This window comes from Aphis gossypii, chromosome 2 (genome assembly GCF_020184175.1).
Source record: "Aphis gossypii isolate Hap1 chromosome 2, ASM2018417v2, whole genome shotgun sequence".
NCBI classification, from domain to species: Eukaryota; Metazoa; Arthropoda; class Insecta; order Hemiptera; family Aphididae; genus Aphis; species Aphis gossypii.
The window spans coordinates 702,402-717,458 of record NC_065531.1 but is presented as its reverse complement, the minus strand read 5'-3'; the positions used below and the strand labels follow the sequence as shown (position 1 = coordinate 717,458).

The following is a 15,057-nucleotide window of genomic DNA, read 5'->3' as shown; positions in this document are numbered from 1 at the left end:
AATGTTGTAACCACCACCGATTGATATCACGGATAGATATCAAATGGTTAACCCATAGACTTATAGAAATAGACGGAACATTGGGTATGATAACGCGTGCAAGTGGGTGGAGCTTGTTCAGAGGATCGGGCGTTGAAAAATCGCGGGAATAATTTTTCATATTTAAATATATCTATATTCTATAATATAAATAATATATCTATTACTTATAGAAATATTTATAAACGATTGTAATAATATTATTCATAGATGTAGGTTAATATGTTATTATCTAATAAGTAATATTGTCTAATAGATCGAAAGTATAATATTATTTTTAATAAAGTACTTATTATAATTATTTAAATTTATAAATATTTATTAACAGTTTGTACTTTTATTATTTTATTTTGACTATTTTGTTATTTATTATAATTATTATTTATAAATTTGAAATAAATTTCAATCATGAAAACATGCGTTGTGTGTAAATGTAATGACCAAACAGCAACATTTCATAAGTATATTTATTTGATGAATTTATTATAATTTTTGCATTTTATTAAATTAAATAATTATAAGTAGGGCTGTGAATTAAATGCACTAAAAAACATTGAAAATGTCAAAAGAAATACAATATAAAATGCTAAAATTATAGTATAATTTGCACTTAAAATGGTTTCTTTAAAAAAAAAAAAAAATTAAAATGTTGATTGAATTTGAATTTTACGTGAAACATTTTTTTAAATTTTCAAAATTGTGTAAAACAAAAAAAAAAGTTTTCTAATACATTAATTGTCGGAATTTAATTAAAAATACCGAAAATTAACAAAAAAAGAAAATATGACCTAAAAATGCAAAAAAAATAAATGCACTTTCTTACAATATTACAGCCCTAATTATAAGTAATATGTATCTTTGTATTAATCTTAGTACAATAAGTAAAATAAATTTTCTAGTTATTGTATATATAAATGTATTATGCCCTATTGTATTAAATTAGATTCCCTAGTAATCCATCTATAAGGCAAAAGTGGTTAAATCAATGTAACATTAAAGGAACGATACCTAATTATGCATACATATGTTCATCACATTTTAAAAAAGAGGACTATTTTAGTACTAGACTTAAGAAGAACGCACTCCCAAAACTTGTTGAGTAAGTTAAAAATATGTGTATTGTGTATATTTTATGTCACCAAATTGAAATACAATATGTTTTCTCAGTTTCTCACTTAGCGAAAACAAAATATTAAGTTGTTCAGAATCAAGTACACCATATGTTGAAAATAGGTATTATTTAAATCTTGATAGTTAAATTTATAAAATTCTGAAATGTGTAGTATATATTACTATTATATTATATTTAACAGTCTAAAAATATCTACTAGTACCCTTTTATCCAATGTGTATGACCACGGTGAAAATACAAATGATTCGTTAATAAATACACCACGCTGTGCAAGAAAGTAATTTACAAATTTAAATTTGTAATGCAGCAAATGAAAACTTTTGAATTTATTTATTATTAATTTTGTACAGGTTAATTTGGAGACCATCTAATGTTGCTAGTTTGACTAATGAAAACTTTTCAACACCTAGGAGAGCTAAATTAAACTTAAATTTAATTAAAAACCAATTAGTACTCAAGGATAAAAGGATTAAATGTTTAAAAGAGTGTAATCGAAGACTATTAAAAAAAGTAAAAAACCTTAAGGAAATGATAGTGGTTCTAGAAAAACAAAATATGTTATCTGAACAAGCATCACTAATTCTTAAGGTAACTAGGTTAAATTGTATATTTAATACTACCATTCACCAATTAATTTTAATATGCTTAAATTAATTATTATTTATTTAGTCTTGCCAACATTCAGTATTAAGAGAGCTTATGATAAAAAACAAAAAAGGAAAATTTTCTGCTGAGCTTAGACAATTTGCTGTAACACTACAATTTTATTCAGCTAGGGCATATGATTTTGTACGTAGCACATTCAAAAATGTCTTGCCTCATCCTAAAAGTATCAGTCGGTGGTACAAAGTAGTTAATGGCAAACCAGGTTTTAGTAATGAAGCATTACATGCAATTTCTTTAAAAGCTGCCAATGAAAAAGTTGCCATCAATCTTACAGTTGATGAAATGGCAATTAAAAAAAATGTTACATGGACAGGGAGTGAGTGGAGTGGATTTGTAAATATGGGTACTGAAATTGGGTATGATGGAGATGAGCGAGACAGGCCTCTAGCTACAAATATCCTTGTATTTATGGCTGTTGCCATTAACAGTCATTGGAAAATCCCTGTAGGATATTTTGCAATTAATGGATTGAATGGTGAAGAAAGAGCTAATTTATTGACAAAATGCATTATTTTATTACATGAAACAAATTCTCATTTACATTCTATTACTTATGATGGAACAAATGTAAATAAAACAATGTGCACTAAATTAGGAGACAATTTTTCTCCAAAAAACATGAAGTCTTATATTGACCACCCTATTACACAACAACCAATTTATTTAATTTGGGATGCAGCACACATGATGAAATTAGTTCGCAACTGTTTTGGAGAAAAACAAAAAATATACAATGGTAAAGGAGAATGTATAGATTGGAATTTTATAAGAATGCTTCATGAAAAACAAAAGGATCAAGGTTTACATTTAGCTACAAAATTGACAAACAGACATATTCATTACCAGAATGAAAAAATGAGGGTTAAGTTAGCAGTGCAAGTATTAAGTGAAAGTGTGAGTTCAGCTTTGAAATACCTCTATAACACTAATCCTGAATATAATAATGCTCTTGCAACAGCTGAATTTTGTCAATACTTCAACAGAGCTTTTGATATATTAAATAGCCGAACTAAATTTAGCAAGGCTCCTTATGGTAAACCTTTAAGTTTAGAAACATTAGAGAAATATGGACAGTTCGCAGAACAATTCAAATCATATGTAATGAGTTTGACACTTAAAGAAATCACCAAAAAGCAAGGTTGTGCATTATCCAAGGAAATCAATATAGTAAATCATTCTAGAAATACAGGTTTTGTTGGATTGATATTAGATTTGGAAAACTGCATACAAATTTATAGAACTTTAGTTGATAAACAATTATTAAACCATGGTTATATGCTTACTTATAAATATTCGCAGGACCATCTAGAAACTTTTTTCAGTGCAGCTCGGGGAAGAAGTGGATTTAACAACAATCCAAGTTGTTTTCAATTTGAACATGCTTATAAACGTTTACTTGTAAATAACCAAATAACTGCATCATGTTTTGGGAACTGTGGTATTCTAGATGCTACCACTATTTTACCACTGGAGTTCAATGCTACGGATAACATAACCCAAGGTTCAAGTAAAGAATTAACTGATCATGATTACATTGAAAGTTCAGTAAGTCTCAGTAATTATGTAGAAGATGTTGTTGAGTATATAGCTGGCTTTATTGTAAAAAAAGTAAAACAGCGAATTGATTGTTTATTTTGTAAAAACATATTAATTCAAAAAGATCCAGATCGTATTATAAAATTTTTGCAGTTCAAACAATGGGACGGTTGTAATTTAATTAACCCAAGTAATGATGTAATACTTATATGTAAATGTGCTGAAGCTTACCTAAAACAATACCAAACTGAATTATTTAATAAAAATAATATTTTATTATTTCTAAAAACTAAAATAAAGCAAGATATTTACATGGATGTTTTTCAAAACATTGATGATCATATATCTAATCAATGTGTATTTAATAATCATAGAGAGCAATTAATTAATCTAATTATAGATCTATTTCTGAAAGTTCGTCTTAGACATATTGGAACCAGAATAAACGATGATGTATTCAAATCTTCACTCAGACAAAAATTTACAAAATTAGTTACACACATGAATCAATAATTAATTAATACTACTTTTTACTTTACAATGCTTATTATAATCCAATAAACTAAATGTTATATTATAATAATTATTTTATTGTTTTTGTATGTTTATTTTAGATTTGTCAATGAAACATTTTTAATTTTAAAAGAAACTACAAAGAAAAATTGAAACACTAATATAGACTACTAAACAAGTCTTACAGAAATTAATTAACAGTTTATTATACTTTATGTTTTAAAAAAGAATAACGATACGAGTTGAAAGTTTCAACTTGAAAAACTTACAAGTTAAAACGTTATGTTTTAAAATATATATTATTATACCATCATTACTATCATGACAAATAATTATCTTATCATTTAGAAAATAATAAAATTGAACAAACGCTCTAATTGGCTGTCCTCGGAACAGTTCTATTTCTCTCACTCTTATGATAAAACTAAAGGTATCTCTCTTAATCCGTTTGGCACGACCACGCCTCCCAGTCCTCTGGGCAAATGTTCCGTCTATTTCTATAAGTCTATGGGTTAACCTAACTTAACCCGACCGCATACGTGTTTTTGATAAGTTTACCTTATCATTAAGTATCTAAGATTGTATGTCAATAAAAGCAATTAACAAAATATTTAGTAAAGACTTAGACACTTACAAGTTTCAAGTCTCAAATCTCAATTCACTAAAGAATTTCCAGACTACAAGCATAATTAGCTTAAATACTGTGATGCAATTTGGATCTTTTATAATTTTTATTGACATTTTTAAAGATAAACATTTGAATGAAATTCACTAACAGGTAAACATGTTCAGAAAATGTACTTATAGTTTGATAACAAATAGAAAGTAAATTTGTAGTGTCAGTGTCATCATTGTATATTAAACTGGCTTCCAAGTTCATGATGTGTTTTATGTGCTTCAACTTATTGTGGTACCAATAATTACTTTAACTACATTTTCTTGTTACCAATTTAGTGTACCATATTACTTAAATGACTACTCGAAGAAGACGAGGAAATTCTGATTCAGATCAAACGTTCACAAATAATTTCAACACTCAGGAGTCTTCTGTTATTTATTCAAAAGAAAAAGAAATAAATAAAATAATGCCACGAGACCGTACTGCTGAATTCAATAGTGCAGTCAGATCCCTTCAAGGTCGACAAATAGCAAGAGCTGTGCAAGTTCGAGATGTAAAAAAAGTTAAAGCTCTTCAAAGCTATGGAGAGTTTATGATGATAGCCAAAAGTGTTGGATTCAATATTAGTAATACTTATGCAAAATTAGAAAAATTGACCTTACGTAAGTTTTTAAGCATGAATTAAATTTTATAATCTTGTTAGATATTTTTGTTGATTGATAATTTTATAAAAATTAAAAACTATCAATATTATTCTACTTTTTACTTGATATTTATCTGATGTCATAATTTAAAAACTTCAAAACTGAAATTATAAATTAACAATATATAGTCATATCTAATTAAAATTATTTGAATTATTTAATAAGTATACGACAACAGACTACAGTAGATTTGTTGTATAAAAACAAAAATATATAGGTATGATAGTAATCCATAGATTTTGAGTTTCTATTTTGTACTAAAAATTACAAAAATAGTACCTATAGAAAACAAAAATTAAAAAGATCCTATCTTATTGTTGCTAATAATGCCTACTTAAATGTTTGCTGAATATAAAATATTAATATATTTTTAATAACCATGATATTTAGTTGCCAAACGGAAATCATTATTTAATGACCGACCTCAGGAAATTCAAGAGTTGACATATATTATTAAAGAGGATTTGAATAGTTTAAATCAACAAATTGCAAAATTACAAGAAGTTGCTAAACTCCAAAAAGCTGCTCAAAATAATGTTGGACGAAAGCATTTATTGTCACATGAGTCTAGTGTTGTATTGTCACTACAATCAAAGTTGGCAAATATGTCAAATGAATTTAAATTAGTTCTTGAAATTAGAACAAAAGTAAGTTTCTATAATTTCAAATGGGGATGGACAATTCAAAGCTATTTTTAGAACTTTAAAATCTAGCAAACTAAAAAGTATAGAAATCAAATATAAAAGGTATGCAAGCCATCAGTTTCACATACGCAATGTAAAATATTGTTCACATTTCAATTATTTAATGAAATTTCTTTAAGAAAATACTTAACTATTTGCTATTATATATCCTAATGATAAATTTGTTTAACCCTTTTTTATTTGTATTTTTGTACATTTTATGTGTAGTGGTTAAACCATTGATTTTAGAATATAATTTCTATAATAGTCTATCCTTAAACCAATGGCTATACTAAAAATTAAAAAATATTTGGTTTAGAATTTAAAACATGCCAAATCAAGAAGAGATCAATTTTCTCAAGGAAATAATTTAGCTGCTTTATCAGATTCATCATCCTTAGTTCCAAGGCAAAATTCTCTTTTAATGTCTAGTAATCAATGTGCTATCAACATGGATAATAATGGTGATCAAGATCGTTTACAGCAAGTCACACAACAGACACAAGCAATGGCCGTATATGACAATACTGTAAGAACAAATAATAATAATATACCTAATAACAATTAAGTTTAAAGCAAAATAAAATGTACCTATTTACTTATAAATAGTTTAAACTATGATCATATTATTCAATTGATATTTTCCAATCAGATTTTTAACAGGTTTATATTATGTTTTATCAAGGCTGTATCCAAAAATTTTGTTTTTTGGGGGGAGGGGGTCCAAAATATGTATATTGTAATTTTATTGAATTTAGGTCTATCAATAACAAATAATCTATTATTAGGCGCTATATTTATATTTTAAAATATTATGATACAAAACAGTGATAATGTGAAAACAGTCAATTGTTAATTTAATTGGTTTAAATCATTTATGACTGAACATATTTATGATGATACTATAAATACATAGTTACTTTAAGCATTTGTAAAATATTGAAAGGATTATAGGGAGGGGGTAAACGGGCCCCTTGGACCCCTAAGATATGACCTTGTGATATGTTATTTATTATTTTATAGGATCAATATCTGTATAGTAGAGCAGAAACTATGCAAAATATTGAATCAACTATTGTAGAATTGGGTGGAATATTTCAACAACTTGCACATATGGTTAAAGAACAAGAAGAGATGGTTGAGAGGTATGAAATAATTAATAACTAAATAATAAAATAACTGATACTTATTTTTTTTAGCAATATTTAATATTAAAAAAATAGGTACTTAAGCTTTTTGTTGTTTCTAGAATTGATTCCAATGTTCAAGATGCTGAACTAAGTATTGAAGCAGCACATACTCAAATATTACGTTACTTTCAATCAGTAACTTCCAATCGATGGTTAATGATAAAAATATTTGGTATTTTAATATTTTTTTTTATATTTTTTGTTGTATTTGTTTCTTAAACACACATATCTACTCTGTTCAATCTAGACAAATTGTTATTGATCCATACACTGTTGTCCAATTATAAAATATCTATAAAATAAATAAATATCATTTACCTACTATTACATTATATTATTACGCATTTGTTAATTGTTTTTATAAGATTGCTTAAAGGTATTTTAAATTTTAATAAATTATAATCTCATATAAATGTGTGTAATTAATAATATTAAATCCCTTATACTAGACAATTCTGCACAGATTTTAATTTATATAACAATTGTTCAAAATTTACAAAAAAAAAAAAAAAACATTTATTTATCTTAAGCTTAAAAATAGAAACAATAAAACTAATATATTAAGATTAAAAACAAATTTTCTACCATTTATTCTTAGTTAAATTATTTTCATAAAATTCTATTGATCTATTGATTATTTGATTATTAATATTATTACTATGTTTCTTATACATGACAAAAAAATCTTTCTACTATGCCAACTGATGTTATTGATGTTTAAAAACTTTTCCCGTACAATATTTTTTGAAATAGTATGATTTAATGATTATACTTATATAAATAGGTAAATGTTTTTGATCAAATTTAACCTATAGAAACTTTCAATTAATAATTATTGCTATATTCTCTAAACTTAATAAATCAGTTGTAAATCCCTAGTTCACATACCAAACTATAATCAGTTTTTCTATTTTGTGAGAAACTTCTTAAACGCATGTCTATAATTAATAAAAAAAATAAATATTACCCAGCGCCCAATTTGGATTCTATAACTCTCATTCAACTAAGTATATTAATCAATACTATCTTTTTCACATTAAAAAAAATATATACTGCCTCACAGTTTTCTTAAATGTTGCTCAAGCTTTTGACTGTGTGGTATGCTGACATTTATTTTGTTTACGCCGAAAAACACTACCTTTCCGTCCCCGTACTTCCTAGTTCCTTTAAAATCATATCATGACGATCGATACTTCGCAACACAAGTGGGTGCTGAAACATTTGCACTAATACCTCCAATTTATTGGAGTTTCTTAAAAAGTAGTATAAATAGTATAATCTCCGGTTCTATTTTACGTTTATCAACTAATCAGCCAACTACTTTAAATACATCTACATCAATATGCCTACTGCCTACTGGTACTTATACGTAAACAGCATAGCTTTCACCACCCACAGGCTCCAATAACCTCTAAAAAAATCTCAACCTACTATCCTTTTGAATTTTGATACACTTCAAGAGAGTCAAAATGAACACTTCCAAACCATTGCACTCAGCATTTACTCTCCGTAAAGGCGTTTCTCATCTAGTTCTGAATAAATCAATAATTCTTATCATATTAAACACCCGTTACTTGGTACATACCTACCTATGTTTTTGCACAAACGAATTAATTTGGTCCATCTGCATATTAAAGTAAAACAACTAGATACTGATCAATCAAAAACGCAGAAACTTTCAATCAATATCCATTATATAAAAAATCAAGTATCAATCTTAAAAGTAAATTATTTCTATAGGTACAAAACATAATGAATGCCTATCTGGTTTTACGGCATCCAAATTGTGTATCGTATATAATTAGATTTCTTATTATATATGACTTATGCAGTACCTATCTATAGATACTTATCTTTAAAATAAAAACACATATAAATAATATATTATATTGAATAAATCTAGTCTAATGTAACCGAATACTAATATTATTAAAAGTAGCCTTATGCCTACCTACTACCAATTCATTATTGTATAATATATTATCTACATTATAATAGGTAATGTATTATTAAATATTTTTAACGTTATTTTTAGACTAAATTTTAAGCTAAAAAAAAAACAAATTAAAAACTCTACAGTCGTACCTATGAACGATTAAAATAAAAATACGGATTATACATAAGTAGTATAGTATATAGTATCTATAGCCGTAGGTAGAAACCTACACCTTATACCTATGGTCCTTGTGTAATCTTCAGTATAATTTAAAAAAAATACTATAGATAATATAAGTAACTAGGTATTGTATAATGTTTAATAAAGTTTTGTTAGTATTTTTTTATAATTTAATAATTATACAAATGTTGACGAAAATTTTCAAAACACCCTTGTAACTATAAGGTTTTACATAATATATATATCTTCTTCTTGGGTCTTGTAGGCCACTATGGCCATCCCGTTGAACAATTAATCCTTCAATCTTCCCTGTTAGCTGCTCTTACTTTCCAGTCTGGTACTCCATTTAGAGATTCCACGTTCCTCTACACTATGTCTCCTCATCTCAATTATATGACATGTACATGTCATAAACCTGAATAGCTCTAACCTAATATTTAATAACCTACAATTAAATAGCTGTACAATTAGGTAGTTATATACTTATATGTTTATAGCCGTATTACGTATATAAGTAAGAATAGGTAGGTAAGTATAGCTACTATTTTATATAATATTAGGATTAAGATAAATACTACAATCTACATGGCAATCAACTTCCAAATATAATATTATTTTAATATACATTCACTTTTATACTTTATACTGCAGGTATTTATTTTTATAGTTTGAATCTTTTATGTAGTAATAAAATAGCATTATGTAATCTGAGCCATCTTGTACCTTCAAAAATTGTTATTAGCGCCACTTTCAGTCATATTATTATAACTATAAATAAATGTATATAAATATACGTACTTTATGTATATTGTTAGGTTAGTTAATTTTTTTTTGTATTATGATATTTATGTTTTATATGCCTAAAACCACCCTAACATTAAATAAGTAGCTATATGACTATATACTTATAAACTTATATACCTATACTTATTAATATCTAATACCTATATAACTATATAACCTAGCTTACTCGCCTTTTTTAAATATTTTTTTTTTAACTTGAATATGAAACTAAGCTTTTTCTATCAATTTTCTTTTGTCCCTAGTCTTCATATATATTTTTAAGCGGGTCCATTTTCCTCCAAAAAAAAAAATAAAAAATAATTTTTCACTATTTTCCTCCAATAAATAAAATAATAAAATAGTATATAATATTATATTTTTTTATAATATAAAATTATGTAAAATATAATAATACGACGTTTGTTTGCTGTAGGCTTTCGATTTTTTTTGAAGTATGAATACCAGAATACCTATACTTCTTATTTAACAAAAAATATAAGTTTGATTTTGCAATTTGCTTCATAATATTGAGTTACATAAATATGTTTAGTTTTTCTTTACAAACATTTTCTTTAAAATGTGATTAGGTATATATGAATGAAATGCCGAATTACTCACATGCATTGGTAGGTCGTAATAATGAAGATGATAATTCTGCCCAAATAAGTGGTGGAAATGTAGCATTTTCTGAAATGTACCTATGTGTCTATTCACATTTATATATTTTTCACATTTTTTGGTTCTTGAACTAAACCAAGACTCAATTTTTCGAAATCGTGAATGTTTCATAATAGTCTGTCCCTAATAACGCATGTTATATTTAAACCTATTTTATTTTAAGTATCGCGGTCCAACTACTGATGGACTCCTGTTGGTCGGCAACCGATAAAACGCATAGTGTGATCCTAGCCTTATAATTGTACATATTATACAACATACCTACATTCATAGACATACTTATCAGTTATCACCCTACTATAATTAATTACTCTAAATCCAATTAATCAACCTGATAAAATAGTATTATATACCTTCTGGCCACCTGCAAGCACCTGGAAAATATTTAAATTTAACAATCTTTAAATTTTAAAACAAACTGAACTTCATTCTCAAATTAATCGTGAAAAAAATTAAAAGTAATTTACAGTATTTACCTATAAATTTAAAAGTACCTACCTATATATACCCACTTCTTGATATATGTTGTTACACATCTCCGCAGTAATATAGGTACTAGGTAGGTACCTAGTGTGTTTAACGATAAAAATAGAAGGCAGGTAACACACTATAGTTACGGTTTCCCTTGCGCGATCGCGAACCGCGATCTAAGATCGCGTGCCTTGATCGCGCGGCTGCTGATACAATGTAAATTATAGTTGGTTTTCCTTGCGCGATCGCGATCGGCGATTTAAATTTGTTCGCGGCGCGAACGCGATTTGACTGGTCTTCGAGCAGTCAAATCGCGTTCGTGTCGCGATCGACTTATTGTTTTGATAATAATTATTAGTAATTATTGATGAAATCATGCAATGTTCTCATTTCTGTTTGAACACTCGTTGACAACGGTTATTCAAACATGAGTTCTGCAATGGTCAAGTTTACTAAGGAGCAAGACGTACCTATTGTCTTTATTTTTTGTACATATGTGAAAAATATTTTGAATGCATGACCCTGAATTTCGTTTTTTTACATAAAAGACTTAATTCAAAAAAATATTTCCTATGAACGTATTTCGCATGGCTCTAAAACTATAAATGAGTTCTGGTCCTCCGGGTTTGGCTTCGGGCTGACAACCCGATCCAGTAAAAAAAAAAACATTGTTAAGAAGCCACTGTCAAAAAAGCCTTGAACAACATTTAGAGATCCTGAAAAAACAAATTAAATTGGAAACTAAAAAAACAAGGAGATAAAGATTACGACTTGGAATGCCCTGAGTCCTTACCGAACGGGAGCATGCCAGAACTTAATCGATGTACTATTGTACTGGATAAATATCAAATAAAAATTGCAGCGCTATAAGAGATAAGATGGACGGATATACATGCCAATTAAATGTCAAAAACTACACAATATATTATGGTGGCATGGAAAGAGTTCATCAACTAGGTGTGGAGTTTGCCGTATACAAAAACTTGGTGCGTTATGTAAAGGAATTCAACCCTATATCTGAACGAAGAAGCACGATAAGATTAAATACGAACCCAATAAATTTATTCATAATTAACGTACATGTACCCACCGAATGCAAAGAAGATAATATAGAGAAGGATATTTTCTATGAGGAGATAACAAAAGTATTTTATGAACTGCGAAAAAACACGACAACGGTCATAATTAGCGACTTCAACACAAAAATAGGTAAAGACTAAGGAGACGATGTTTGTACCCACAATAGGTCTACAAAGTCTCCACGAAAGAAGCAATATCAACGGTTAATAACATTTGCATCTTCGAGAAACATGATCATTGCAGTACAACTTTTCTTCACAAAGATATTACATGAAAATCACCTCATGGATATACTTACAACCAAATATACCATATACTCATTGACCGTAGGTTCAGGTCCATTATCTTGGATGTGAAAAGCTACCGTGGGGTGTACTGTGATACCGATCACTTTTTAATCATAGCCAAATGCAAAATCAAGCTAAAGAAAATATGTAAGACCAATAATAAAATGATGAAATTCAATGTCACCAAACTTATGCACGAAGAAAAAAGTATAAATAAATTCACGAAGTCGAGAAGGAGTTAGAAGTGAACCAGGTAGATGAAGTGAACATAGAACACATGTGGAAAACGACAAAAGAACCCATCATAGCTGCCACAAAGAAAACACTGGGAGAATCTAAGCATAAATTAAAGAGTTGGTACAACGATAAGTGCCGAAATGAGGACTTAAAGAGAAAGGAGTCAAGACGTGTTTATATCAACAATCAGACAACACACCTTAAGGAAGCTTTTAAGACCGAACATAGGGAATGCAAAAGTCTTATAGAGAGATAAAAGAAAATTTATGAACGAGCTCCTACGATCCATTGAACAAAATTACACACAAGATAATGTGAGACAATTTTTTACAACCATAAAAAAATACAAACAGTTCAACCCAATGTTCAAAGCCAGGCGCGTACACAAGGGGGGGTTCTAGGGGTTTAACCCCCCCCAAATTTCAGGAAATAAGTTTTATTATTTATAACCTATTAGGTTAGATTACATAAGAATAAAAATTTAAAACCAAACCCCCCCCCCCCAAAAAAATATTTTTTTGTGTACGTGCCTGTTCAAAGCCATCAAAGGTTAATATAATAGAATATTAATAGAGCCACAAGCTAAAGCTTCTAGATGGCGTGAATACTTTTAAGAACTACTTAATAGTAAAATGCCAAAAACGCCGGTTTTGGAATAGATAGAACAAAGAGCTTAGCCAGAACTCAAGGAGATAACAATTGATGAAACAATGAAGGCAATTTACCTTTACTTTAATTATATTAATTAAAGAACTGGAAAGCGCCAGGACAGGATAGAATACTAGCAAAACTCATTAAACTAGGAGGTAAAAAATACACGAGGAAATGCATATACTATGCAAGCGCATATGGGACGAAGAAAGACTGCCAGATGAATGGAACAAAGTCATAATTATACCTCTCTACAAAAAAAGAGACAAAATATTATGTAACAACTATAGAGGGATAGCCCTATTGAACACGACGTATCAAGTATTTTCTAAAATATTCTTAGGGAGACTGAAACCTATAGCAGAGGAGTGTTTTTATAGGAGACTACCAGTGTGAATTCCGAAAAGGTAGATTTAAAATGTTGATCAACTATCAATTATCAGACAACTAATGAAAAAAAAAAACATGAGTTCAAGTCAAATTTTTGGCAGATATTCGTAGATTTCAAAAAAACGTCCGATAGCATTCACCAAGACAGCCTGTATATTGTATAACATAATGTATGAGCTTGGATTCCTCAAAAAGATTATCTCACTGACAAGAACGTGCATGAACGGCACATGCCGGTACTAAGTAAAAGTGGACTACACTATCAAAGTATCAGACGAGTTTGATGTACTGACTGAGCTAAAACAGGGCAATGCACTCTAGCCATTACTCTTCAACATCGCTTTCGAAAAAGTAATACGTAGCGTACAAAGGAACAACCGTGGAGTCGAAATAGATGAAATTGTATTAGACGTTCTAGGAATTGCAGACCATGTAAACATTCAAGGTGGATTCAGTTATACTTATAAAACACAATATCACTGATAAACGAAGCAAAATGGATAGGGCTAACGTCAAATGAAGAGAAGACCGTAATTATGGAAATAGAGAACAGTGCAGATGAAAACCTTGCAATAGAGCCAATAGAAGAATACGTATTTAAAAAAACCCAAAGTTTCAATTACCTTAGCGCAACAATCACTAGAGATAATGATTGGCAAAATGAAATTTGCAATCGAATTAATTAAGGGGGAAGGGCGTACTTTGCTCTAATTAAATACTTTGAATCGAACTTCGAAGATCTTCTCCTACGGCGATAGTAACCTAACCCACAATTACATACGGATGTGAAGTATGGCCCACAACACGAGTCGAACAACGACAAAGGACCTTCGAGAACGGTTTTAAGAACAATATGTGGACCCGTATATGATAAAGTAGTGAATTGCTGGCATAGAAGGAAAAATATAAAGCCAATTTAAGACTATTTATAATTTAATAATTTAATTGTTTGTCTATTTATTTAGTACCACTTTACCACTAGTAGGTACTTTTAAATCCACTCTGTATAGTACCTACCTACCTATTTAGTATAACTTATATACCTAATACCTATACCTAAATAAAATATTTAATAACACAACTCTCACCAGCTTGACCCTAGTATTGTTTTGTTCAGATTAGCGGAATTAAAATAATTTTTAAAATTTTGAGAAATTAGTTTGATAAAAAATGTTTATAACATTTGTACCAGGTATAATTAATATATAGGTACTATTATCTTTAATAAATTTGAGCGGCAAAAAATAAAAATATATTATCTATCATATAATTCACAATAGGT

At 28.5% G+C, this 15,057-nt stretch overlaps 1 protein-coding gene and 1 pseudogene across 1 annotated transcript; both read left to right on the top strand.

Annotated features, from left to right (window-relative positions):
• The first annotated feature begins 174 nt into the window (after nt 1–174).
• On the top strand, nt 175–2,159 carry LOC126550256 (uncharacterized; annotated as a pseudogene).
• A 2,279-nt stretch (nt 2,160–4,438) lies between these two features.
• LOC114132767 (syntaxin-5) lies at nt 4,439–7,409 on the top strand. The gene is made up of 6 exons (XM_027998333.2): nt 4,439–4,664; nt 4,841–5,167; nt 5,600–5,856; nt 6,212–6,421; nt 6,916–7,037; nt 7,142–7,409. The coding sequence occupies exons 2-6, from the start codon at nt 4,858–4,860 to the stop codon at nt 7,299–7,301; spliced, it is 1,059 nt and encodes a 352-aa protein (XP_027854134.1). The 5' UTR covers nt 4,439–4,664; nt 4,841–4,857; the 3' UTR covers nt 7,302–7,409.
• The last annotated feature ends 7,648 nt before the right edge of the window (nt 7,410–15,057 follow it).

Coding starts and splice junctions, on each gene's coding strand:
- LOC114132767 (XM_027998333.2), top strand. CDS start 4,858: ATGACTACTCGAAGAAGACGAGGAAATTCTGATTCAGATCAAACGTTC. Junction 6,422..6,915: donor TGGCCGTATATGACAATACT/GTAAGAACAAAT, acceptor ATTATTTTATAG/GATCAATATCTGTATAGTAG. Junction 7,038..7,141: donor CAAGAAGAGATGGTTGAGAG/GTATGAAATAAT, acceptor TGTTGTTTCTAG/AATTGATTCCAATGTTCAAG.